Source organism: Falco peregrinus, chromosome 3 (assembly GCF_023634155.1).
Source record: "Falco peregrinus isolate bFalPer1 chromosome 3, bFalPer1.pri, whole genome shotgun sequence".
Lineage (NCBI taxonomy): Eukaryota > Metazoa > Chordata > Aves > Falconiformes > Falconidae > Falco > Falco peregrinus.
In genome coordinates this window covers 66,948,471-66,973,085 of record NC_073723.1, presented here as the reverse complement: position 1 = coordinate 66,973,085, position 24,615 = coordinate 66,948,471, and the positions used below count along the sequence as shown (strand labels likewise).

The 24,615-nt window shown below is 37.3% G+C and overlaps 1 protein-coding gene across 1 annotated transcript in view; it reads left to right on the top strand.

Moving 5' to 3' along the window:
• Window positions 1–8,947: 8,947 nt before the first annotated feature.
• Window positions 8,948–24,615, top strand: part of CD226 (CD226 molecule) — a 29,576-nt gene continuing 13,908 nt past the window's right edge. The window contains 3 exon segments of the mRNA XM_027781709.2: window positions 8,948–9,198; window positions 9,200–9,332; window positions 9,335–9,457. Of these exon segments, the coding sequence (XP_027637510.1) occupies window positions 9,130–9,198; window positions 9,200–9,332; window positions 9,335–9,457 (325 nt within the window). The 5' untranslated portion in view covers window positions 8,948–9,129.

The following is a 24,615-nucleotide window of genomic DNA, read 5'->3' as shown; positions in this document are numbered from 1 at the left end:
AATGCTGACAATGTTTTGTTTTGTTTCATTTCATTTCATATATCAGTATACCAAACATGACAGCTTTTTTCAAATGCAGCAGAAGGTCATATAAGTGTCAGAAATTTCTGTTTGCAGAAGTAACTAACAAAATCTTTTCAGAAAAAGCAAACAGAACTATTGAAGATGCTTTTGGTGCTACCTGTCCTATACAAAGAATGTCTAATATCAGGACTGCAGGAAATCTGTTTCTTTGTTCTCAGAAGAATTTATTCATCATTTGAATCATCATTGTTAGCTGCCACATTCTGTATATTTATATATTTATGGTTTTTTAAGCAATAGAATTTCTAGTTAAATAGAGAGGGACATATGTATTAGTCTCAGGCTTGATAGAAAATACAGTTGATTCAGTTGTGAAAGAAAACCACAAAAAACCACCCCACTGAGACTGAAACACAATATCCAGGAAATATCATTTGCCATCATCTACAACAGAAACAACAAAAACCAGCACACAAATCCCTCAGTCCCAAGAATCCAGGGACAAAACACAGCCATAACAACACAGTATATGTTTCATTATATGCTTTGAAAAATAATAAAAAAATACTAATGCTATATATCCAGGTTTCCCATTGCAAAATAAATATAGTTTGGAATGGATACAAATGCTACTGCAAGGAAGTTGATAAATGCAATTTTGACCTTGGGGTTCTTGATCCAGGCTGTTAGCTTGAATAATCCAAAACCTGAAGCTGTATGTGTGACAGTCCAGGGTGTGCATGAGAAGCCCTCTTCCATTAGTTCTTTAGGAATGAACTGCCTGCAAAATCAAGGTCTCTGGTTATTCCTGATCAACATAAATTCAGTCAACCAACTTTTTAAAATTATCCTAGCAAGGTTTACCTTGGATTGTATCTTTAAACTCCTGTTTGTCAAGGGTGCCAGAATATTCTGGTAAGCCATTGAACACTTGCACATCATGAACTCAGATAGCTACCTTTTTTAAAAAAAATATATATTTCACATTAACAAAAAGAAATAAAAATTGAAAATCATAATTGCAAGAAAAGAAATAACTGCAATTGTAAACTTTGGATTGTTTAAAACGGGTTATATTTCCAAATGGCAGGGGCTTCACACATGATTTCAACTAAGGGAAATTGAACGCAACTATAAAAATGAAAGCATAATATTTTAAATTGATAACAGCATCAATATGTTAGGATATTTAAGTTAGGATATTTGAGCCTTTTTTGAGCAGATATGTTACTTCACAGGCATTTTATGATTCCTATAAATCATGCACATAATTAAAAACTGACAGAGATCGGTGTCTCTTGTTCTGAACACATTAATGAAATAAAAGTCCTATGCAGTCACAGTAATTCAATTTAAAAATTAAATCCTGATAAAATAACTTGTGATGATTCTGTAATAGGTGCTCTGAAGCCCTATAGATGTAGTTAAACTTTCAGGTTCTTAGAAATCAGTGAACAGTTACAGGCTATATTTTAGAAAATAAAGAAAAATCTCTGATACTTCATCACAGACTGAAGAGACTAATTGAGAATATGACTCACCACTGCTTTATGTCAGTATAAATATCATTGATTTCTCTCGAACAACATTAGCATAAAACAGATGAGTATGTTGTAGTGTATTCAGCAGGAGTTTATGGTGCAATTATGCTATTTCTACTAAAACAAATGATTGCAGCAGATATTCCTTGGTTCCATTAATTTACAGCTGGCTGTGATACCTTTCTTGAAAAAAACTTTACTGTTTTGTTGAGCTTTGCCTAAGCAAATGAACTTCTGCAAAGCAACAGCGTGCTCAAGAAACATCTGTTCTAGATTCTAGTAGGAAAGGGATTTTTACTTCAGGAATTGCTATGTATCAGTATATGGGGGTGTAAAGGTAAAACAAAGTAAATCCAAACACAACAGATTATCCTCTTTCATTACAATAGAACAGAATTTAAAGTTTTTCGTTAGATTTTGTTGATTGTTCCATTTCACCACATGCATAAAGATTAGGTAGGAGGTAGCTTTTCTTACATAGTTTCTGTGTCCTTCTTAAATCCCCTCTAAGGTAATTTTTCCCTCTAGAGTGGGGTGAGTTTAGTTCATTATTTGTTCAAGAGTCTACAAGCAATTTTTTTTGTTTTCTATTTTGAATAAATTCAAGTACTGTACTTGTAGGCGAAGAGGTTGCTTGTTTGTTCTGAACTATGTTTCTTTCGAGGGGCAGTGTGAGTGGTTGCATTGGTACCTCTAACAATGTTTTAAACCAGTCAAAGATCAAGAAGAGGAAAGGAAGTGGCCATGCATTTCTGCCAAGCTAGTGATCTGGAAATCTAAATACAACTCCTTCTGTGCAAAGAACTGCTAAGTCAGCAAGTAGGAACTACTGCCGTTTTCCCCAAAGGCACCGTACCAAGGCATGACCTAAGTGTACTTGGCTGTGTTTCTTCAGAACACAAGTAATGACCTAGAACATGTCAACTCTTTAGAAAGTCGGATCTCAAACCCGATAGATGTCACAGGCTAAATAAGAGAGTTTGACAATAAACTTTCCCCCCAGACCCTGCGTCCTCATGGGAGCAGGTTTCGCCCCTAGTCCTGTTGCAAAAGCCTCTCCACCCCTCCTGGCGCAGCAGCCCCCTGCAGCCAGTGCTGAGCCTGAAGGCAGCCTGACACAGCCCCTGGCTCTTGTCTGCTTTGGGATCCCATCTCACCCGCTCCCAACTCCTCCAGACAGTGCCTGCCTGGTGAGCACATGGCCTGGCTTCCCCCAGTCTCCACCTCGACACCTGGCTGTGCCCAGCTCGTCTCGGCAGTGGGGTGAGGGGAGGCTGGCCTCCACCGGGGCAGCCAGCGCAGCACCACCAGCAACCTCCAGCTCTCTTGCCCAGTGGGACCCGCCCACTCCCCCTTCTTTTTTATAAACAGAAAAAGCTATATAGAAAACTCAGCAAGCTAGAAATAGCTAACGAAGCAGTTATCCGATTTTCTGCTTTTATGCATCATCACTACTAACTCGAGGATATTTGGGTTTGGCATTTGGTGTTTGGGGTGGTTTCCTTTGGTTTTGGTTTTCTCTGAGTTAGTTGTGTGTCGGAGGCAGATTTTAGGTAGCATTGGCTGCTTGAGTTGATCTTGTAGGAAGGATATGTGCATTGTCAGAAAATGATTAACTGTCACTTTGCTGTTTACCAAGCTTTTTCCCAATAAAGGGGCACAAAAAGGGCTTAAGAAAAAGAAGATGCATGAGATAACTTTTTTTCACTAGAAAGGTAGTGTGTCAGGTCCTGGATGTATCAACAAAAAAGGGTAAAGATGCCATATACTTAAGATCCGTTGTTTGCTCTCCTTCATTTTCTCCCTGGATTTTGAAGGCCATTTTAAAAGTCATAAGCTTCTTTGCCATATAAAAGTTACAGATCTTTCTTGAAGACACATCTGAGCTGACAACATCCTATAATTAAGGATAGCTTCAACCTTCAGTGAGCCGCCTCTGCAGGAAGTTTTCACACCCAGGCTGTACCAGAGGGTATTGTATAAGAAACAGCTCTGTAAGCCTCTGCCAGCAAAAGAAAAAAAAAAATCCAGCAACATTAATTTCCTCAAACTGACTTTTAACAGATATTTTAGCAAAATGATGGACATAAAATATAGAGTTGAACCAGGAAAAGGATAATTCAGGAAAAATAATAGATGTATGGAAATGGCTGCTCTGAAATGGAAAGGTCCATTTCCCGTCTCAATAATGGATTTGTGTGAGAACCTTGAAGCCTTTCTGCTTTAATATTTCTTTAATTAAATTGAAAATTTCAGGTTTCTCCAAATAATATCACTTTTTGGAAACTAATAAAATCAGAGACTTCAACAGGAAGACAAGAACAAAACTGAAAGAAATAAGCATAGTCAACTATACAGTATTAGTACATTAAATTCTTAGAGACTCAAATTGTGATTTTCTACTTTGTGAATTCATATCTTTCAAATGCTGTCTTCCATGTTATTACTGGATGAAAATGCATAGACTAATTATGAACAAAATGTGAATAGAAACCCAGTGCTATCTTCCTATTATAAAAGAATTTATAAAATGTTTTTAGTACTTTATTGCCTTAATCAGTGGCAGACATTTACAGTCAAGAATACTGAACAGAAAATGTTTAGGTAGTAGAAAAGGCATGGTGATAGCATTTATCGTTAAGCAATCATGTAAATAAAAATATAAACAAAATTGGATATTTTCTTGGGATTATTTGTTGAGGTTTTCTCTCTTTTTTTTAGGTAGATCAGCTTGCCTTTCTTCATTGTCTTCATAATTATTTTCAATTCACTTTTTTTGTCATGATTTCCTCTTTGTTTTATTTGAATGGACAGAGGAAAACTTCAAATGGCTGCTTTAAGGATGCCCCCCCTCAAACGCAGACACACAAACTTCACCGGGGTTCAGGAAGTCATCACAGGCAGACTCTCCTGCTATGAACACATCAAAGGAACCTTACCTACACAGTGAACGTGAAAAATACCACAAACCTTCTTATCTCCTACCGACACACCTTTCACTTGAGAGCTGGCAGCAGTAGTGCTTGATGATGTTCAGAATCTGTTCAGCAGTGGTGTTTCTTCCACTGCCTAAATCAGACCTTTACACCATTAGTAGCTTACTCTGTCACTAAACATGGCTTTTCTGTGTTCAGCTGGCATCCATTACTTATGAATAACTTCCCTGAAAAAAGCTGTGAAAATAACCTTCCTGAATCTCGACATTTAGTGTTATCTAGCCATCGTGTTACAGCTGTGTTTTTTGTCACCAACAGTCCATAGCTTCCTGACCCGTGTAAGTGTTCAGTGTTATGTTAGGATGAATACCCAGTTAATGGTACAGTTCCAAAAATGTAAATTATTTTCCAGTTCCACAAATGTAGGAACATAGTCCTTTACCTAAAGATTCCTGAATACATAACTTCTTGCAAAGAATGATTTTTTTTGGTTGAAGCATTTCGTCACAGTACTATAATCCATATAACATAGGCTCTTGGAGGCCAGTGTGTTCAACAATAAAAAGTTAACAAGAACTTGAGTATGTAGATTATATATTTTTCACTTTTCTATGTTTGGGAAAGCATTTTAGAGTGGTTTTTTCCCCTCTCTGAAGCATCTTTACCCATATATCTCCAAAATACCATTGTACTTAATTCATAAGTTTTTTATTTCTCTCTGAAAGAATACCTGGCATTAACATCTTCTCCAAGGTTAATGAATACATACTGAAGAATCCTAACCATTATGTTACTGAATCAGGCATGCCTATAGATTAATCCGGTTTGGGAGGCTTTATTGGTTCAATTAGATGCAGAATAAGAAAAAGCAAATTGAATTCTTTTGCCTTTATCTGGCTGTACCACTCAGCCATCTTGCTTAAAGAAATACAGAACGGTGAATGGCAAAAGAGATGTTGTCCTTCCTGGCAGCACACTGGCAACAGGGGGAACCCCATCCACAGAGAAACAGGGGGTTGTGTCACTTGGTACTGAACTGTTGTTCTGGGTTGATTAACCTGGTTTCTACAGGGTTACAGCTAATCTACAGGGATGCTTACAACCAAGTGCAAAATAGCTAAAACTCCTAAAAATAGCTAAAATCCCTCCTCCCGGAGCGTTTGCTTCATTATCTTCACTAAAAATTCAGTGACGCTAAAGAACATTTTTGCCCACATCAGTTTCCAGTTGTTCATGCTTCTAGTTGAAGTGGTACCTGGAGTGGTCTCCTGCTTAGCTGTCTCCTGTTCCACTGCACTGCCACAGTTAGGGCCTTTTCTTCTGGTGGTAGCAGCAGTCTGCAAGTATTTTTGCTGCCCTTTCTGCATTATTGCTACAGGCCTATCTGTTAAATCTTAAATACTAATGAATCATTAAAAAGGGTATTAACATACTGTGCTGGCCCTATATGTATGTCTTATCCTCTACAGTTTTATAACAATTTCCATTAAAAAAACCTCATTACAGAGATTATTGTAACATGATTTGAAACAGCAGCATTCATTATATATTATCTATGTATTGGAGTTTGGGAAATTAATGCACCAGGAAATGAAATGACTCACCCAGGGTCACTGAAGATGTATGTTCAAGTCGTGATTAAAATCCAAGCTGCAGATCTCCATTCTGTTGGTTGCACAATCTTTTTTGCTGTTTCTCTTTCTTTATTTCTAGCTTTTTTTTTTTTTCCCCCTCCTTTAAACAATGTCCTACAATTTGTAGAGTCAGCTGGAAAATTCCACCGTGCTGCTTTTGTTGTCAAACTGTAATTGGCATTTAGCCAACAATTAGCTAAATATGGATTGTTTGTTGTTTGTCTCTGTGAGCCTTCCCTTCCTTTGCTTTTTGGTTCAAAGGATGGAGAGAAAGTGTGATTAGTAGGAAAGAAGAGCTGGACTGTGGGGAATGGTGGTACCAGGAGAGGCTGGAAGGGAGGGGGCCGCACAGTGGACTTTCCCTTACACTGCCTGCTCTGGTATGTCCACTGCCCAGGAGGGTAGAGTGGAGATGGTTTGTATTTATCTTTTTATAGGTTATATCTTCTGTAAAAATATGATGCTTTAAGTGTGTGCCTGCTCCCAGATTATACCAGTAAAGTAAGCTTCCACAGTGCCTACAGCTTTCTGATTTGTGACTTGCAGGCGTGCTGCCCAGGTGTCCAGAGGGGAGTTGTACTGGTGTCTGGAGGGGACCTGTACTGGTTGCATCCTTTAGAGGGAGACCCAGTGATGCTCTGGTTACAGGCTGCTTTTGTAGCAGCTGTGACAAGAGACCCTGTTCTTGGGACTAGCTGACCAAGAATCCCTGACATTTGTAGTGACTGTGTCTGTTGAACAGCAAATAAATGTCTTTAAAAATTAACATTTTATATCATGCGGGGCTGGACATCCGTTTCTTAACTTCTGTTTTTCTTTCAGTGCCAGATGGAGAGAAACAAACATGAAATTCAGAAAAATAATTTTGTAATTTACATATATAAAAACAGATGAATGAAGAATAATTTTCATGTAAGGGAATTTGTCTTCATTTTGGACACTTCCTGAGTACTTTATCTTAACTTTAATTAAAGAAAATAGATGTGTGAAATGTTTTAATTGTAATAACAATAGTAAAAAAAATTGACATATGTTTCTCTTTTTCATTCTACTCTAGATTTTGTGGAACACCACTTAATTTGTAAACTACTATACACATACAGTATGACATAAAAAATTATATTTCAAGCTAGAGACGTACTTGGTCTTTTTGCTTCTTTTGCAACTGCAATTTGATAAAAGCTAGCCATGGAGGTCAAAATTCACAAGGAAAGAAAAAAAAAAAAAAGCACTTAATTGTCTTTTCACATATATCAGATCTTCTCCCTTCCAAGGAGAGGCCCTCCAGAAGAAGAAAATTAATAAAATATTTGCATCTTCAGTGAAAATTGTTTTAGATAACAGGAACACAATAATCAAGTCAGCTTAAGAGATTGTGGAAAGTAACCTTTATAATTTTTTTTCTCTAAATTTTAACAAAAAGGTACTTAAAATATTATTAATATATTTATATAAGCATAGTACCTTTTATTTTTTGCTAAGAGTAAATATAGGCTATTATTCAGGTAATACATCCTCTCAAGTTAAGAAGTGTTATAGAGTATAATTTTTTTATCACTTCTTCATTTGGTGGATTCTGTGTTTATTGACAATGTGGAGTGGAAACAGGTGCAACTGCAACAATGGAGACTTACAGATCTAACTAGGGAGTGACAGTGGCAAAATGGAGTCACTGAAAATGTTATAAATGTTGTATTATCCTAAAAGATGCCTAGCTTCATACACATAAATATATATAGATTTTGGTGTCCAGATAGGTTGCTGCATTGTGGAAGACGTTTTAAACAGATGTAGTGTTAAGTCCTGCTCAAGCTTGTCCAGGTAATTATTCACCTGAAGTATTACTGTCTGTCATTAGCTTTAGTTCAAATTACATTTGTTTATTCATTTAAGAATTTTAACCATTATTCAAGCTTAGTTTTGACTTCAAATCAATCATATTGTTCCAATTTTAAGCAGCTCCATAAAACTATGGTGTGTTGAGGTGCAAAAATGCTTGCTGTTGTCCTGAGAAAAATCCATAAAAAATGTAAGAGTGGGTCTTGTTTTGACAAGTCTCAGCATGAGTCATGAATACTCAGGCTTCTTACACCCTGGATTAAGAATTTTCTAGCTGTATAATTTTGATCCCGAAGTACATTGTCATAACATTTTCACAAATAATTTTTCAGACTTTAAGACATTACTTTTTACAACTAGCCACAGAATTATGACCTCTAGTATATAGGAACTGTCTTATCTTTCAACTTTGTATTTCCTGAATAATAGATAAAATTTGAACTGTGGTGTCAGAAAAATGGAGACATTCTGGTGATCTTGGATACATGGCGTGGAAGAATTCTGCTTGCTTCTGCTGATGAAACCTAAAGATCCCTGCTTCCTCAGTTATCATAGTATTCAAGCATATTGCTAGAGATTCATTAGTAATGAAAACTTTACTCTGAGGTGGATTTTGATAGCAATTTAGACTTTCTGTGATGCAACTGCACTGAGACCTCAAGCTTGGTGTTTCTTAGCATGTGAAAGTAAAAAGCACATGATGTTTTTCATATTTCAAAAGCAAAAACATCCTGTGAGAAAGGCACATGGTGTGCAGCAATTGAATAAAACCATGTCACACTGTAGGCGCTGATTCCGGTGTTATTTGAGGTGGACAGTGCAGCTCTCCTTACTATTGTTCTCCAGCTTTGTGGAAGTAAGGTTGCTTTCTTATTCCTAGCTAACATCTTTCCTTTTTTTTTTTTTATTGCATCATGACAGCTATGATGACAATTTAAGTGTTGCTCTGTGGTTCAGACAAATTTTAACTGTTCAATGACGTTCACAGGTTAGAAGTCATAATAATTTCTAGGTTTTGTTTTTGTTTTTTTTTCTGAACTACTTCTTCAATGTTTTGCTTGCAGTACTCCTAAAGTTGTTTCTGAGTTTTTCTATAATTTCAATTTTCAATTACGTTAATTCTGAAGCTGAATTTCTGTGTGTGCTTTAGCCAACATGGAAGGAAATCATGTGGATTCAACTGTAAAATTTACTGAGAAGGTGAAACTGGAATGCATATATCCAAAAAAAAGCTGTAATAATTCAGACATCCTGGATGAAACTTAATGTAACTCATAAAGAAAATCTAGCTGTCTTGCATCCAATCTATGGCATACATATCGAAGGCAAATACAATGGAAGACTTTATTTTGAGAATGCTTCAGGGAGGACAGATCCTTATCCTTCATCAAGAGCTCTTTGGAGTGTGTTGGTCTTTACCTTTGTTCTATTGTACCTTACCCAGATGGAGCTTGGGAAAAGGTAATAGAAATTATTCAGCCAGGTAAGTAAATCTCTCATTGTTTTTCAGATTTCTGATACAGGCAAACCAGAAATCCGTGCCAATTTAGGGAGTGTCTGGCACTGTAATTTATCTTTTCAATTATATAGCATGCAAAAAATCATTTATTTGGGGAAAGGAACTAGCATGACAGAAAAGAATTACATTACTTTGATTAAAGGTCATTTTAAGAGAAAGTAAATGGAGGAGACAGAACTCGCAGCAGCAATGTATTACATAGCAGACTTCATATACTAATGGTCATTGCCATGGTGGTATTTCCATTGGGCCAAGGTTCTCAGCATTTCAGCAAGCTATAGGATCTCTCCAGAGGATGAAATTGCAAATATCCATGAAATTACATGGATGAACCTTGTAACTACACATGAAAGGTACCATATTTTTGTTGTTATGTTACATGGTGAGGGCATTCCTGGTCTGAAAATAGGATTGGGATTTTTTTTGGAAGCTCTTCTGTGCTTGCTTTTTTCAGGAACAAAATGACCATTTAGCAATGGTGTGGAAAAAAAGCAAGGGAAGGAGGGAAGTTTAACTCGAGAAAAAAAAGACCTTTTCTTTAAAAGGAGACTTTTTGAAAGAAGGAAAAGGGAAGAAGGGGAGAAAAAGTTCCAGCTATGCCCAGGTACTTTCTGTGTAGCTGTCTATGTACTTTCCAAAGTGTCCGAAATTAACTGACCACTCAACTGATATGGTTTCTTTTCCAGCACTATCAGTAAGAGGAGAAAAAGCCCTTTTCTAGTATTTTTCCATGTGTGCCTGTTCAGCATCAGTTAACTGACAACTCTGATGCAAATTACCAGGCTTCTCTGACAGGGGAGAAGATCATTATGTAATATGATAGAACAGCCTTCAAAAGATAACTAGTTTTGCTTACTGGTTTGTTGATTTGATATTGTGAATGTAGAAAGAATCTCCCATTTTCCAGAGTGAAAATAGACGCCATTCAATATTTTATTGTATTTCTCAGTTAGGAAAGAATGAGTTGAAAGGAAAATTTAGTTCCTAGCATTTGAAAGACCAGAAGACAAAAATAACAGTTCTTTTCCTAGCATGATCCTTCTGAGTCTTCATTTCGGTCTTATTTTATCTACACACTGCAATTTCAACGTTATAATGAAACAGTGAGCCTGACTCTTGTAGGAGATATCTAAACTTCAAAAATTCAAGGTAGATTGCTCCTGCCTGCACCGCTGAAGGTTTTTGAAACTATTTTAGCCAGCACATTTGTTGATGGCACTGATGAAACAGAATCCCAATCTGTCTTCCAGTACCTGCTAGCTTTTTGTCAGTAAACATTGCCACTCATCAAATCAGAAATTAAGCCACACACAAATTATTGCCTTGACTTTGAAAAAATTAATTCTGCCTCTCCGGATTGTTTGGTTCAATAAGATAGTTTAGAATTTAAATTATTTTCTGCTGTGTCCCACGGTGGCATGGCCATACAATTCACAGTCATTCACATGTAGAGGTGGTGTCCTGCTAGTGAAAGCCGAACAGGGTCCCCCAGGGTAGGCTTGCAGCCCAAGTCAGAGTTCCTCAGCTGTGATTCCTTCAGTGCTGTCTCTGAATGCTTGTTTCACTTTGGTGTCTGTCTTGATTACTTAAGGAATCACGTTACTGAAGTAGTATCTCCCTAGTTTGTTTTCCTCTGGCAGTCTATTTAGTGCACAGTATCATTGCAAATGTAGGCATTAGAAATACACATTTTGATTGCATTGAGGTAAGCCAAGATCTGGAAATTCAGGTTGCTGTTTACAAAAAGGAACAGGCAAACCAGATCTCTTAGTTGGTTCAGTCCAACCTGAGTTCTGGCAGTGCTGAGTCCTTATTCAAAGTGGGTTCACTTTCCGTAAAATACTAAAAGTCAGATGCAGTAGAGATCTGCAAGCTCATGTAGTCCTTTTCCTGGCCAAGGCAGTACTGATCTCAGCTATTTGTTCTGAGTGTATTGGCCTTATGTTAATCTGAAGTGATGCAAGAAACAAGGCAATCACTTTCCCGTGGGATGTTACCCTCCAGTCAGATACTTTCATTAGGCAATCCACTCAGAGGTTTCAGCACACTGTAAAGCACGTAAAAAGTGGATCAGTTATCAGAGTTATGTTTTTTTTAAATGTTTTTGTGGGATTCAGTATTTTCAGTGTGTAGGATTTCTGTCTTGGTTTGAGCACACTAAAACAGAAACCAAAATCAACAGCAACCCCCCAGTTTTTCAAGTATATCAATTTAGTCCTACCACAGAGGGACATAATAATGTTGGATAGAAATTAGTCCTTTTCCATTTAAAAAATCAAGATTTCTGAGAAAATCCTGTTCAGCTCCCAATAGATGTGTATAAACACAGTCTTTATAAACACTGATCTGAAAAGAATTAGACGTATCACCAGTGAAGATAAAACATTACAAATTCAATCTACACTGCAAATTATACATTATTAAAACCAGAGTTTTGAGAAGGTATTTATTTGTGTAGTAGTTATAGTAGAACTGTTAAGTCAGGCTTTATCTTACTTTACTAGCACCTTCATCAGTAGTAAATATTTTAAACTGGATGACAGCTTGCTTAGGTTAAATAAATAGTAAACTTCAAATTCACTTCCATGCAGCTGGTATTTTAGCTTGGTGCTGGCACTAGATATATAATTTTTCTTCTTTGTCTTCCAACCTGTAGAATTAAGAAACCGGTGTCCAGCTTTAAAGTTTTTTTATTCTGCACCAGGGAAAGAGTATTGAGAAAGCTGAGTGTTAGTCTCATAATTTCACTGTACATAGATCTTGTTCTATAGGATTAATATACACAAATGGTTAAAGTCCTGGAATACAAAGTGTTTCTTAAGGAATCTGCTATTCATTGGGATAAAGAAATCTGGCCAACATACTAGAAAGATCATTTTATAAAAAAAATATTTTTTTTTCAAATTTCACTCTTTTCTTTGGTTAGGATTTATAATTTATTGACTCCAAATAGACATTACTTTTTTAAAACATTAATTTGCCTACAGTACCCAGACAAATAGCTGACTTACTGCAATATCCATTTTTTCTGTTTATAACACTTAATCAGAAAACATTTATTAGACTAATTCTTTTATTTTTAGCTAACTGCATATTCAACATGAAAATTCAGCTTGCTCTAGTAAAGTGGCACAGATGAAGTTAAGTTGATATTATTAAGATTTTTGTGTCTATAAAAACTAAAACCTTGCTTATAATTTAATTTGTGCCACCAGGGCACTGAAAATCGTCAAGATTTATTTATTCTGACCTGTTACTGTGGGACCCAGAGACATTTCTGCACCAACTTAAGCGGGTAAGTAATGCCATTGAGGAATCTGCAGCACATGCCTCAATGAAAGCTGGCAACAGAGCATAAATACAGAATATATGATTGACTTTCAGAATTTCTATTGAAAGAAAATAGCAGAAATAAATGAAAATAACGCCATACAGCATTATACTCATGATGGAGGTTCTTAACTAGATTGAAGTACAAGCTGAAATGTTCTTCACACAGCAATCATATCTGCTGGCAGTTAGATAAATTTGCATAAAGTATCTTGGATTAACTTTTGCTAGCTTGTGAAAGAATGGATGTTTCTGCACTCAAACTGTTCCAAGTTGGTGTAGTGCTTCATTCCTGGTAATCAACAGAGGTCATGAGTCTAATTCTGCTTTCCCATGTGCTTTGTATAATTTTTATAATTATGAATACAAAGTGAATACAATTGGTATGATTCTTATTTCATTTGCATAGTTCGAAGCCTCAAGTGCTGATGCTTAATGAGTAAATATTTCAAATAGTGTCTAACAGTGACAGTTGTGTCACTAGACCCAGGAACTCAAGTGTTAACAAAACCCTGGTGCTACAAGATCAAGCAGTTGAAGAAGTTTGGGGATCATGACTTGCTTTTTTACACAAAAAACACAGAAAAAGAAGAAAGAAGTCAAGTATTTGAAAAGCATTAAGCATGGGTGGGGGTTTTTTTTGAGCATTTCGACAGCATCCCTATTTATTTCCCTTTAGAGTAAAGGTGTCTATAAATCAAAACTCCACTGTGGTTATACTCTTTCATATGTGATTAAAGATGCTGTTGAGTGAGTAAAAGATCACATCAGGTTTGCAATGTACGAGGTGGCAAAATAATACTGGATAAACTTTATTTAGGACTTCACTTAGTCTCTGGTCACAGAACAGCAGTTCACTCCACCATGGTCTGAGTGGGGTGAAGGCAATTCTGTTTCAATCAGGGACAAAATTAAAAATAAAATTAAAAAAAAAAAAAAAGATTGATTGTGGGTAAGCAATGGCTGAGCTGTGATAAGGACCTGAGACCTCAGGAGACAGAGGAGGTTATAGCTCTCATTACAGAGGTCTTTTCTTGACGTGTTACCTTCATTGCATCCCTGGCAAATGGAAGACCCTAGAAATGATGATAAATCACCACTTATTTAATTTTTTTTATGTGCTTATTGTAATTATTTTATTCCTTTTGCCTTAAAATTTGGCTAAAGATTTCCTGTGACTGACATCTTTGAAACAGATGAGAAATAACTCTTGCAGACTGCACAGCGTTATCGGTGCTTTCTTTATTGGCAGTCACTGAAACATACTGACAGAAAAGCAGTAATACTAGGGATATTATATTGGAAACTTCACATGGTATGTAGCTACAGGATATTCCTACAAGTGGGTGCAGTGCTGAAATTTGTACCATGATTGCAGAGAACCTGAGACTGTGTTCCACCACTGTTACACATTGGCTAAGAACAGCCTGGTTGTCCCACAGGAAGATACTTGCCAGCTGGGGGAATCTGTTGCTTCTTGTTTCCTATAGTGTGAACATATATCCAAGAGTTTTCAGAACTGAGTTCAAGGGATTTTTTTCTCTTAGTGTTCCCACATTCTATGACTCACACATACTCCTGCACTAAGCAAATAAAATTCATACTTTCAGAGAAAACTCCTCATACATTTTTTGGTAATGTTTAAAGGTTATTTAGGAATCGTCTAGTTTTATTTCACCTTTCTTAATGAACAGTTTAAGGATGATCTGTAGTTTCTTATATACAGTGCTTAGAGATGAATGTCTGAAGACTGAGAGTGCAGTATGAAATCTGAGGAGCAGAGAGTGAAGTCACTACTAATAGAAGAAGCATTAGAGTTGGAGATGCCACGTGGGAATTGTTGATGGTTAAAAAGGTGTTATTTCATACATTTGCTGTTAGGAAGAGAAAGCAATTGAAGCTGCATGTGTTGTAATTTACTTTCAAGTGAAAGAGCACTGAGAGAGCAGTGTGCTCAGTCAGTCCATTGGGCAGGTACGTACAGAGTTGCGCATACAACTGTCATCCCAGGTGGCTGCTCAAAACACAGCACTCAGCCGCACTGTTCTGCCAGTTGCCAACCACGTACCTAACAGCAGCAAAGCAGCCGCAGGAATTCTGCAATCTTTCTTTCTTTTCTTACAAACTTTTCCAAAGAAGTGTATACAGGGAAAGGATATGTTTCCAGTCTCTAGCACTCTGGAATGGATATTTGGGATGACTTTACAAAGGAATTGGAAGAGGCACTGGCAAAATTCCTTTTTTCTTCATACTGTATCCTTTGTCTTTTTCTGTCCAGATCTTTGTTTACCTATGGCCACTTGAGACACGGATCCATTTATTTACTTGATCCTTTTCCAGACCTGTCTTCAGTCCTTTGGTTCTTCTCTTTTCAGTTAAATCTGTCAGTACAACAGTTATTCAACCTTGAAGGGATTTTTTTTGAAGTTTGGATGAAGTATCAATCCACAGAAAGAGTTTAAGGAATTATTCTGGCCTCTTTATCATTTACTCAGACGGAAATTAAGGTCTGGTCCTGTCATCCTGTCATGCATATCTGCCTTTAAGTTCTTGGCCTGTTATTTTTCAGCCATTCTTGACTCCATGGAGCATTATAATGAGCATATATCAACATGAAATGTTAAAAGAAGATCAACAGACAATGACTTGGTTAAAAATTTGATTCCCATTAATATCTGTATATCAAGATCTTAAGATTTCTACAAATCTGAATGTGTATTTCTGTCTTGTTTCCAACCTGGCAAAATAAATTTTTGATAATTGACACTTAAAATATCTTCCAGGTCCCACACTTTGTAGAACGTAATGGGTTTAATTTAGGCTTCCTATACAGACACTACATAAAATGTTTTTTTCTCTTGTACTCTCCTATCTGTGATGATGCACTGTATACCATTACTACTTGGTTACATCATCTTTGTATTGTCATTGCCAAAAATGATAATCTTGCCCTTTTCTGTCTTTCCCTTATGAAAGTATGAGGCATTTCTTTGTCGGCTGCAGCTCAGTGCAATACTTTTCACATTACCAGACCCCTGTAATGAAGCCTCCTACGCAACTACAAACTACTTGCTGATTCATTCTGCCTTGAGACATACTGGTAAGTAAATCTGTCTGCATGTGCTTCACACATCCTCCCAAACCACCTTATTAATAGTCAGTTCTTTAGGCTGAATTGCATTAAGGTGTAGCAATCCCTGATTTAAGGGTTTTTAAGTTTCCATTGAAATGTATTATCAGAATATTGGTTATTTTAAATGTAACACAATCAGAGATGATTGAATGTAGGCAAAAACTTAGAAGCAAAGTAAATCAACTTCTAAAAGTTTGGTGATGCAGAACTCAAGCAGTTAAACTTGGATCAACAATCTTAAAATATGACAAATTTACAATGCCAATTTAAATTAAAATATAAAATAATCTTAATTAGAGAGATCAGAAACTGATATTATTACTCTCATACACTATGTCTTTGCTACACATTTAGATAGAAAGTCAAAAGCCTTCAGCAGTGAAGAATTATGTGATATAGAAACTGTTTAAATGAAAACTGGCCTTTATGGCAGAGCAGTGTTGCATGTTTATCTACATAAAGAATGACTATAGTTAAAATTACCTGGAATTCTTTTGTTCTGTGTTTATTTGCCTTTCAAAACTGTTGAATTGTAACATGAGCTTCTGTATATTTTGAAACTTATCATTATTTCCTCAGGAGTTTTATTTCAGGTAGGTGTTAAAATAGTACTAGTTTGACTGAAAATTTCCCATGCTATGCTCTGAATAGAATGGGAAATATTCTTTTGATGTTTGTAGTGACTTTTACATCCATAATGTGAATTATGCAGAGTTGCATAATTGCTTAATTGTTTTGGATTTTTTTCTTTCTTTCTTTTTTTTTTTTTTTAATTCATGACTACATTTGTGTTTCTGTCAGTCAATGATGATGGACCATTTGCTCAGGGGATACATTTTGCTAGCAACTCTGAATAAGAGTGGAATTTCATTAATAGCACATTTAAATGCCAGATATACCATGAAGTACTCCCATATTTTAAATAGAGTGATCAACCTCTTCTCTAACAGCAGAGACAGAGCTTTTCTATTCTTAGCTAGCGTGATGATATCCATGCCACTCAGCACTTACTTCTATATTAATGTTCTTCTTCCTGCCAAAAGCAGCACGTTGCATAGATTTTTTTCAAGTCCCTATTCACCTGAAATAGCTGGCTTTCTATTTATCTCTGTCTCAGTTTAGAATGTGATTCATAGGTCTACAGTGAAAAATTATCAGCACATGGAAGCAAAAACTAATCCTGTGGGATCTTCATTCTTGGGCTCTTAGACTGAGCTCCCCAGAGCAAGAACTATCTCTGTATCTTACACAGTGTCAACCACACTGTCAGCACCTAATTAGAAAACAAGATGATGGAGGAAGTGAAGCTGCCTTTTTCACACCTCTGTTGTGATTATCGACCTGCTAAATGCTGCTTTTCTTACTTTTTATATTCTGTGGTGAACTAAGTATTGCATACCCCTTCAGTAAAAAAGGCTAGGGAAAGAACCAAACCAGCCCTGTTGGGAGTAGAGCAGCTATCTCCTCTTCCTTTCTGAAGGAAAATTTTAGATCAAAAGGAATTATAGAATTGTGGAAAAGCCAGGCTGGAAGAGACATTCCAAATCATCTCATCCATCTCTGTGTTTTAAGGCAGCGTGAGTGTATCTGTATCATCCCTAACTGATTCCTATGTTGAAAATGCATGCATAATATTTTTGTGTAGTCATTTTAGCACTTAACCAGCTGTACAAGGAGATTTTTTTCACCCTGCATCATATTTAACCTAGATATCTCTTGTTTAATACTGAGTTTATTCACTGTAGTCCTTCCCGCCTCATACTGGCAGCCTTCAGTCATCCCTCAGTACTACTAAACAAACAGTTCTTTAAACTTTTCTTCTTAGTTCATGATTCTAATTTTCATCATTCTTGTTCTCATCAGAATTTTGTCCAGTTTGTTTATAACCTTATTAAAATAAGATACATAAAATGAAACGCATGTTCCGTTTTACCATTGCTAAATGAAGCAGAATAATACCACTTTTGTCTTCTATATGACTCTCTGTTAACATTCATGAGAAAATCTGTCTTTGGGAAACAATATGATGATATTTTTATTTTCATTTGTCTGACAATCAGAGCATCCAAATCCTTTTATTTAGCACTGGGGATTTCTTGGGTTCCCCCCCACCCCTTCCCCCGCCTTTTCTTCATCTTGCTCCTTACCATTTTGAATGTTCAGTTGTTACTAAGAATAATGATGCTGTTATGTACTCTGGGTTACTTTGTTTGCATCAGAATATGCTATGTTAAGGAAAAAAATTGTAACATTCAGTACCCATGAGGACTGCTGTGTTTTTCCCAAAGTAAGATGAAATTAGAAGGGTTGTTTTACATGTTCGCTATAAACATTGTTTGATGAACATGCATTGAGTGTCAGGGGGATATGATAGCTATTAACTGACTTGCTGTTGTGTGATAATTTGGAGATAACTCTCCTCATTTGTTCATCTGCTGACCCAGCCTGCTGTCTGGGGAGATTTGCTGCTTGCCAGGGTAAACTCTAGGATGCTGCAGAGAGGTTTGCCCAGTCCTCCCATTCCTAATCCCTGCTGCTTTTCCACACATACACCAGAAAGGAGTCCAGGAGAGACCTGGAATACATCAGGTGTGACTATATGGTGCTGGGCGTGGTGGTCAAGGACATGGGTGGCTTAGGTGGTGTCTCTTTGATCCTGCTGAAGAAAGGAAAAGCCCTGGGAAGAGGGGGCAGATACCGTCAGGACCCAGTTGCATGGCTGCTGTCAACAACAAGGTGTTACCTTTTATCACCATGGACCTTTTTTGATGATCAAAGACTGCTAGGAAGAGACAGGATCCACCTGAGCAAGGGGGAAAAAGCATCCTTGCCAGCAGGCTGGTGAGGGGAGCTTTAACAGGAAAGTGAGATGACAGCCCACCAGTGAGGAAGCGGACTGGGCTGTCAAGCAAATGGTGTGGGATTATGTGGGCAGGAAACACCCTGAAAACAATGAATCAGGGCACAAGGGTGACCATTCCAAGTATGTCCACACAAACAAGGAAATGCTGAGGGAACACATCATGGGGAATATACCTTTCCTGGGAAACAAGTACTTAGATCTCTGTGTTCAGTTGCAGGGCTACAAGCTCATTGGGACCACAGAGACACGGTGGAATGGCTCACATGACTGGAATGCTGCAGTGGCTGATACAGGATCTTTCAGAAGGACAAGCTGGAACAGTACAGAAGGAGAGTTGCTCTTTATGTGAAAGAACAGTGGGAATGTGAGGTCTGCCTAGGGATGGATGATGAGCCAGCTGAGAACTCATGGATCAGGACTTGCAGGCAGATCAGCATAGGTGATGTTGTGGTATGTGTCTGCTGCTGACTGCTTGATCAGCGTGATCAGGCCTGATACAGATGAAGCCTCCATCAGACAACTGGAACAAGCTTCACATTCTGTGGTCCTCATGGGAGAGTTCAACCACCTGGTACCTGTAGAGTAGAAACACAGCAGGGCACAAACAATCTGGTAGGTTTCTGGCATGCGTTGATGGTAACTACCTCACTCAGGTGATTAAGCAGCTGAAGAGAGGAGGCACTCCGCTCAGCTTCAGACTTACAGAGAAGGAAGAACATGTTGGGTTTGTAAAGATCGGGGCAACCCTGATTGCAGTAGAGTTCATGGTCCCAAGAGAAAGGGATAAAGGCAAAAAAAGTAGGATCACAGCCCTGGGCTTCAGAAGAGCAGACTTTGACCCATTCAGAGATCTTGGAAGAATCCCAAGAGTGATGGAGAAAAGATTTTCAAGGAAAACCTACTTCAACGGTCCACCCAGACAAGTAGGAAATCAAGCAAAAATGTCAGACGGTCTGTACAGATGAACAAGAAGCTCCTGACCAAACTAAAACAGAAGCATAGACGTGGTTGAAGCAGGGGCAATTGACCTGGAAGGAACCTTAAAACACTGTGCAGGCATGAATGGGTGCAGTTGGGAAAGCCAAAACTGACTTGGAGTGGAATCTAGTGGGTTAAAAAACATTTTTTGGGGGCATGTAGTCCCTGACTTCTATAACCCAAATATATTTTGTCATCTCAGCTACTCCTTCTTAATTCTATGCCACTGCAGCCACCACTGGGAAATTCAGCTTAACTAAAGTATTGTATCATCTCTAGTATCAACCATAATTTCTGTGACATCCAGTAGTTAAATCCAAATTCAAGAGTTTTGTAAGTTTGGTTTTTGTTTCTCAAAGTGTAAATGTGATTGATAAAGTTTTGAGATAATGGACTTTAGAAATCATTACACAATACAATTGCAGTGGAAACTGGAAAGCACACAGTGACAGCTTCAAAATTAAGGAGATAGTATTAATTTATCCAGGATAGACTGAATATTATTTTATTTGGGGAAATACATGTTAGGTTATGAAATGAACAGAGGTAGGTAAAAACAGAGGGTAAAAGGAATTACAGATTCAGACCGTTAAAATTCCAAATACTTTAAAGGAAATCACTAAGAGGTGATTAATATTTTAAGTTCTGAAATTTTCCCATCTGCAGAACCTCTTTCTGCTGCTTATATTTGTAATGATGAACCTTTCTTTCAGCTGTCCCGTCAGACAGGAATATAATTTATAACTTAATAAGGACAAAAATAAATGGAAAAGAAAGAACCAGTAAAAAATACTGATGATATATTGATTTCTTCCATTTTCTTACCTGGTACCAAGCTGCACGACAGGCTTATTTTGAAACAAACTGTATTTTCCCTTCCTTTTCAATATATTCTCAGTCCATAAAACAATCCATTAAAAGCAATAACTAGGATCTGAGATGCAGGGCAGCAGTTCCCCACAGTGCATCCTCATGCTGCACTCCTGGGCATTAAAATACTTTCAGGGCTGGGCAGCTTGGATGAGTACCCTGTCCATTGCTTTGGCACCCTTGGCTTTCCCTCCTGAGGAACATCGGTTCAAATAGTTGTCCTTAAGAGCCAGTTTGATTTTTCACACTCTTTCCCTTCCCCTCTCCCCTGACTTTTTTCTTCTGTGTGGCTTAAAGCATGATATCATCTGCTCTGCCTGAAGTCTGACCCTCAGGAGCCTCACGGAAGATATGAGCAGGCAGGCACAAACACACACACATGCCTGCGTGCTGTGACATACAGTTGCCCAATATAGCATATACCTTCATCCACTGTAAGACAATATAGGTCATTAACAGTAAGTGAAGGTTGAGCACAACAATATCCTGTGTCACTCCTGTCTGCTCATTGAACTCTTATTGCTGGTAAATTCCCTTCATCATGAACTGATGAAATTCCTGGAGACAATAAAATCTGAAATTCTGACCCATCTTATCTTCAAGACTCTCCTACAGATGAATCCTGGTGTAGTGCATTATATGCTTTCACCAGATGATTTCTTCCCCAACAACCAAATCCTCCTTGCTGGAAGTTTATGAGTGTTTATACCTGAAGAGAGGATGATTTTCTCACCCTGTTAGCACTGTACTTTATCTCTCCCTCTCTTTGGCTTCTTTATTTTTTCTTTATTTTCCCTTTCCTTGCACTCTAGGTAAGTAAAGTTCAGATTAAAAGAGTAAAATAACAACAGAGAGTAGTGGAATATATGTAAACAAACTGGAATTGGCAGGTGAATTACAATTGTGTACTAAGTGTTTATAAGATCATGCAGAATTAATAATCGGTATAGAAAGATTCAACTAATTGTCACCATATAATTTAATATATATTTAAAGGGATGTTTTAAGGATATAGGAGTATAAATACTTTCATTTTAACTTTTAGGATCCAAATAGTTGCTATTAGAAAAAGAACATTCCTTTCAAACACAGCACTACTGCTGATTTCTGAGTCTGATTGTAGAATTGGTATCAGTAGCTCATTAGAAATTAAGATCTTTGCTGTTTGATAGCTATACATCTATGTTTCTCTATTTCATCCAAAAAAGGGCAAAAAAATGTTTATAGTAACTCGACAAATTTATGTGCTATGTACTAATATAATTGGAAGACGTCAAATTAGGAGCTAAGTATAATTCCATATTTAGCCTATTCAGGAAATGTGATGTGTTTTCTCAACTGAAAGTTGATTTCCTTGGTGAAAACAAGAGCCCTGGAGAAAGTTCATCTTCATAAAATTTTAAACCTCCTTTTCATCTGCAATTTGATTTGTCACTTTTATTTATTATTTATATTATATAATAATATTTATTATTATATTATATCTTATCCTATAATGAATAATATTTAACATAAGGAGAAGAATATTGTGATGCAGAGCTTCAGCAAACTTAGTGGAACCTGGGAACTTGTCTCTGCTGTAGAACAAAGTAATCTTTGCAGTTTTGACAAATCTGCCAAGGTCATTAGTTATTTCTGATGGAGAGCATTACTTCCTAAGGGTAGCTACTTTGAAGGTAGCTCTGTTAACATCAATTTGAGCAGTATGAGTTTGTCCTGACCTTGTATCTGGGAGCACATGGTAAAGGTCTGTGTGCTGGGATGGGTGAGGATAGGGTGTGACTCCCCATGTTTGGTGCTTGGCAGTGTGTGCACTTTCCTGCAGCAGCTGATGTAACTCTGTATAAAACCTGCTCAGGTAGTGTTTAACCTCTGCTAAGCCTTAAGCCTGAACAGAGATGCAGAAACATGCCAAGCCAGAACAGTGTTTCAATGCATCTTATTTTACTGTGCTGAATTTTACCTTTCTGAAGTTGCAGAACTGACTTTGGTTTTCTTTGCATACGGTTTTAAACCGGGAGGAATGCAGGAGGTTTACGTGTAGTTCAGAGTGAAACTCTGGGGCCTCGTATGAAATAAATCTGGGACTAGTGAAATTTGCAGCAAACGGTAATTAAAATATCATAGGTACTGATTTTAAAAATGAACATAATAGCTGAAAACAAGTACAGGTATCTAAGCAACTTTCCTCTGAGGAAAAAAACCCCAACTCATCCCATCAAAGGTCAAAAGAACAAAACAAAACAAAACAACAACAACAAAAATGGGTAGGACAGGAACCCAAAAGTAGAAAATCTGAAAAACCCTAGCCAAAAGAATGGGGACAAAACTTTTACATAACATTTGACTTTTAATTTCTAGTAGCAAGGGTAGAGGGGAAAAAAAAAATTACACATTTTATTTTTCCTCCAAAAAGAATATCTTAACTTCAACAGTTTCCCTGCCGCAGAAATTGGGTTTGATCTTTTAAATCATGGAAAGCTGGTTTACACTCTGTTATACCTCTATATTTCTGAGATTTACTTTCCAAGAAGAATATTGAAAGATTATGTTTTTTAAAAAATATGAAGGCTTATATTTTTTCTCTTTTAAATATCTAATAGCAAATAGAAATATGTATAGCTGCAAAATATGATGAGATAACATCGTACCAAAAGAGATGCTGGGAATATATCACACACAGAGCACTTTACTAAGCAGAGGCAAATGTACCTACCGTGAGTGCTGTTACCTGCTCTAACCTTCTGTCCAGGAGGCAAGATGACACAGCCATGACAGGGGCAGCAGACAGCAGTGGCAGTGGCTGGAATGAGCAGCGGGCAGGGAAAGTCTACTCGCAATGATAATTTTTTTTTAGCATTTCTGAAATATTCACACATGGTTTGTCACCTTGAGTTGTGCATGTGCAGGGGTGACAGTATGTGGGCGTGCTTTTTTCCCATAGAATTATTTCTCAGAGCAGGAGGTTCTCATCCCACGTGTACCAAGCTGAAAGCAAAGCAACTCTGTTCAGAAAGGTGCTAAATAAAGTTGAACAGAGGAGAGGGAGGATGAAAGAACTATGCTGATGCCAGTATGAAAATAAAATGGGACAATGGCTTAAAACAAAAGCCTGAAACACTTTAGTGTACTTGGAAGATTTAATTAGAACTATGTAGGCCTAAGCCTCCACTGCTTGTGCTTTACATAATCAAGTTGTACAAGGTATCATACTGTCAGATAAAATACACATGCAAAGAAAAAAAATAAAATGTGTTGTGATGTCTGTGTTTGAAATTGGTTGTGACAGAATGAAGAGTGGTCAAGAATCTCAAAACTTTCTAGTTTAATGTGGCTGTTCGTACATAGTTCTCAATACTAAAATATTGTTTATTATTTGTATACCAGCAAATTATATAAATATATCAAAATTTGTACCTGGAAATTCTCCACTGAAGTTGCAAGGCAACCTCAGCTTTATAATTGTATATAACTGTACCTGTTATAGTATATTACACTATGTTGTAATATTATATATTACCAGAAACTGGGATCTAGTGTTTGGCAAATATAACATACAAAGTTAACTAAAATTATAAGACAGAAGGGATTTCATGATTTTGGTGGAAAACTTTATATCTCTTTGTTCACAGTTGCACATATGTGCAACGTACTTTTTTCTAGCAAATATACAGCAGAGCTGCAGGGAAGAAGGCTAGTTGTTATACCATCCTGGCTGGCTGCCCTTTGGGTCATGCGGCAATCATCTGGAAGGTGGGAGGTAGCATCATCATACACATGATTTCCCTAATAAACACATTTAGGTGGAAGAAACATCTGGAGTTCAGGGTAGCATTGGCATGAAATGAATAGGACAGCAAGGATGGGCCCAGGAGCAACCGGGGAGACTTCAAGGCTCCTTAAGGAGAATGTGGGTAGCAGCTGGGCTTGCTCATAGCAGAAGACAGC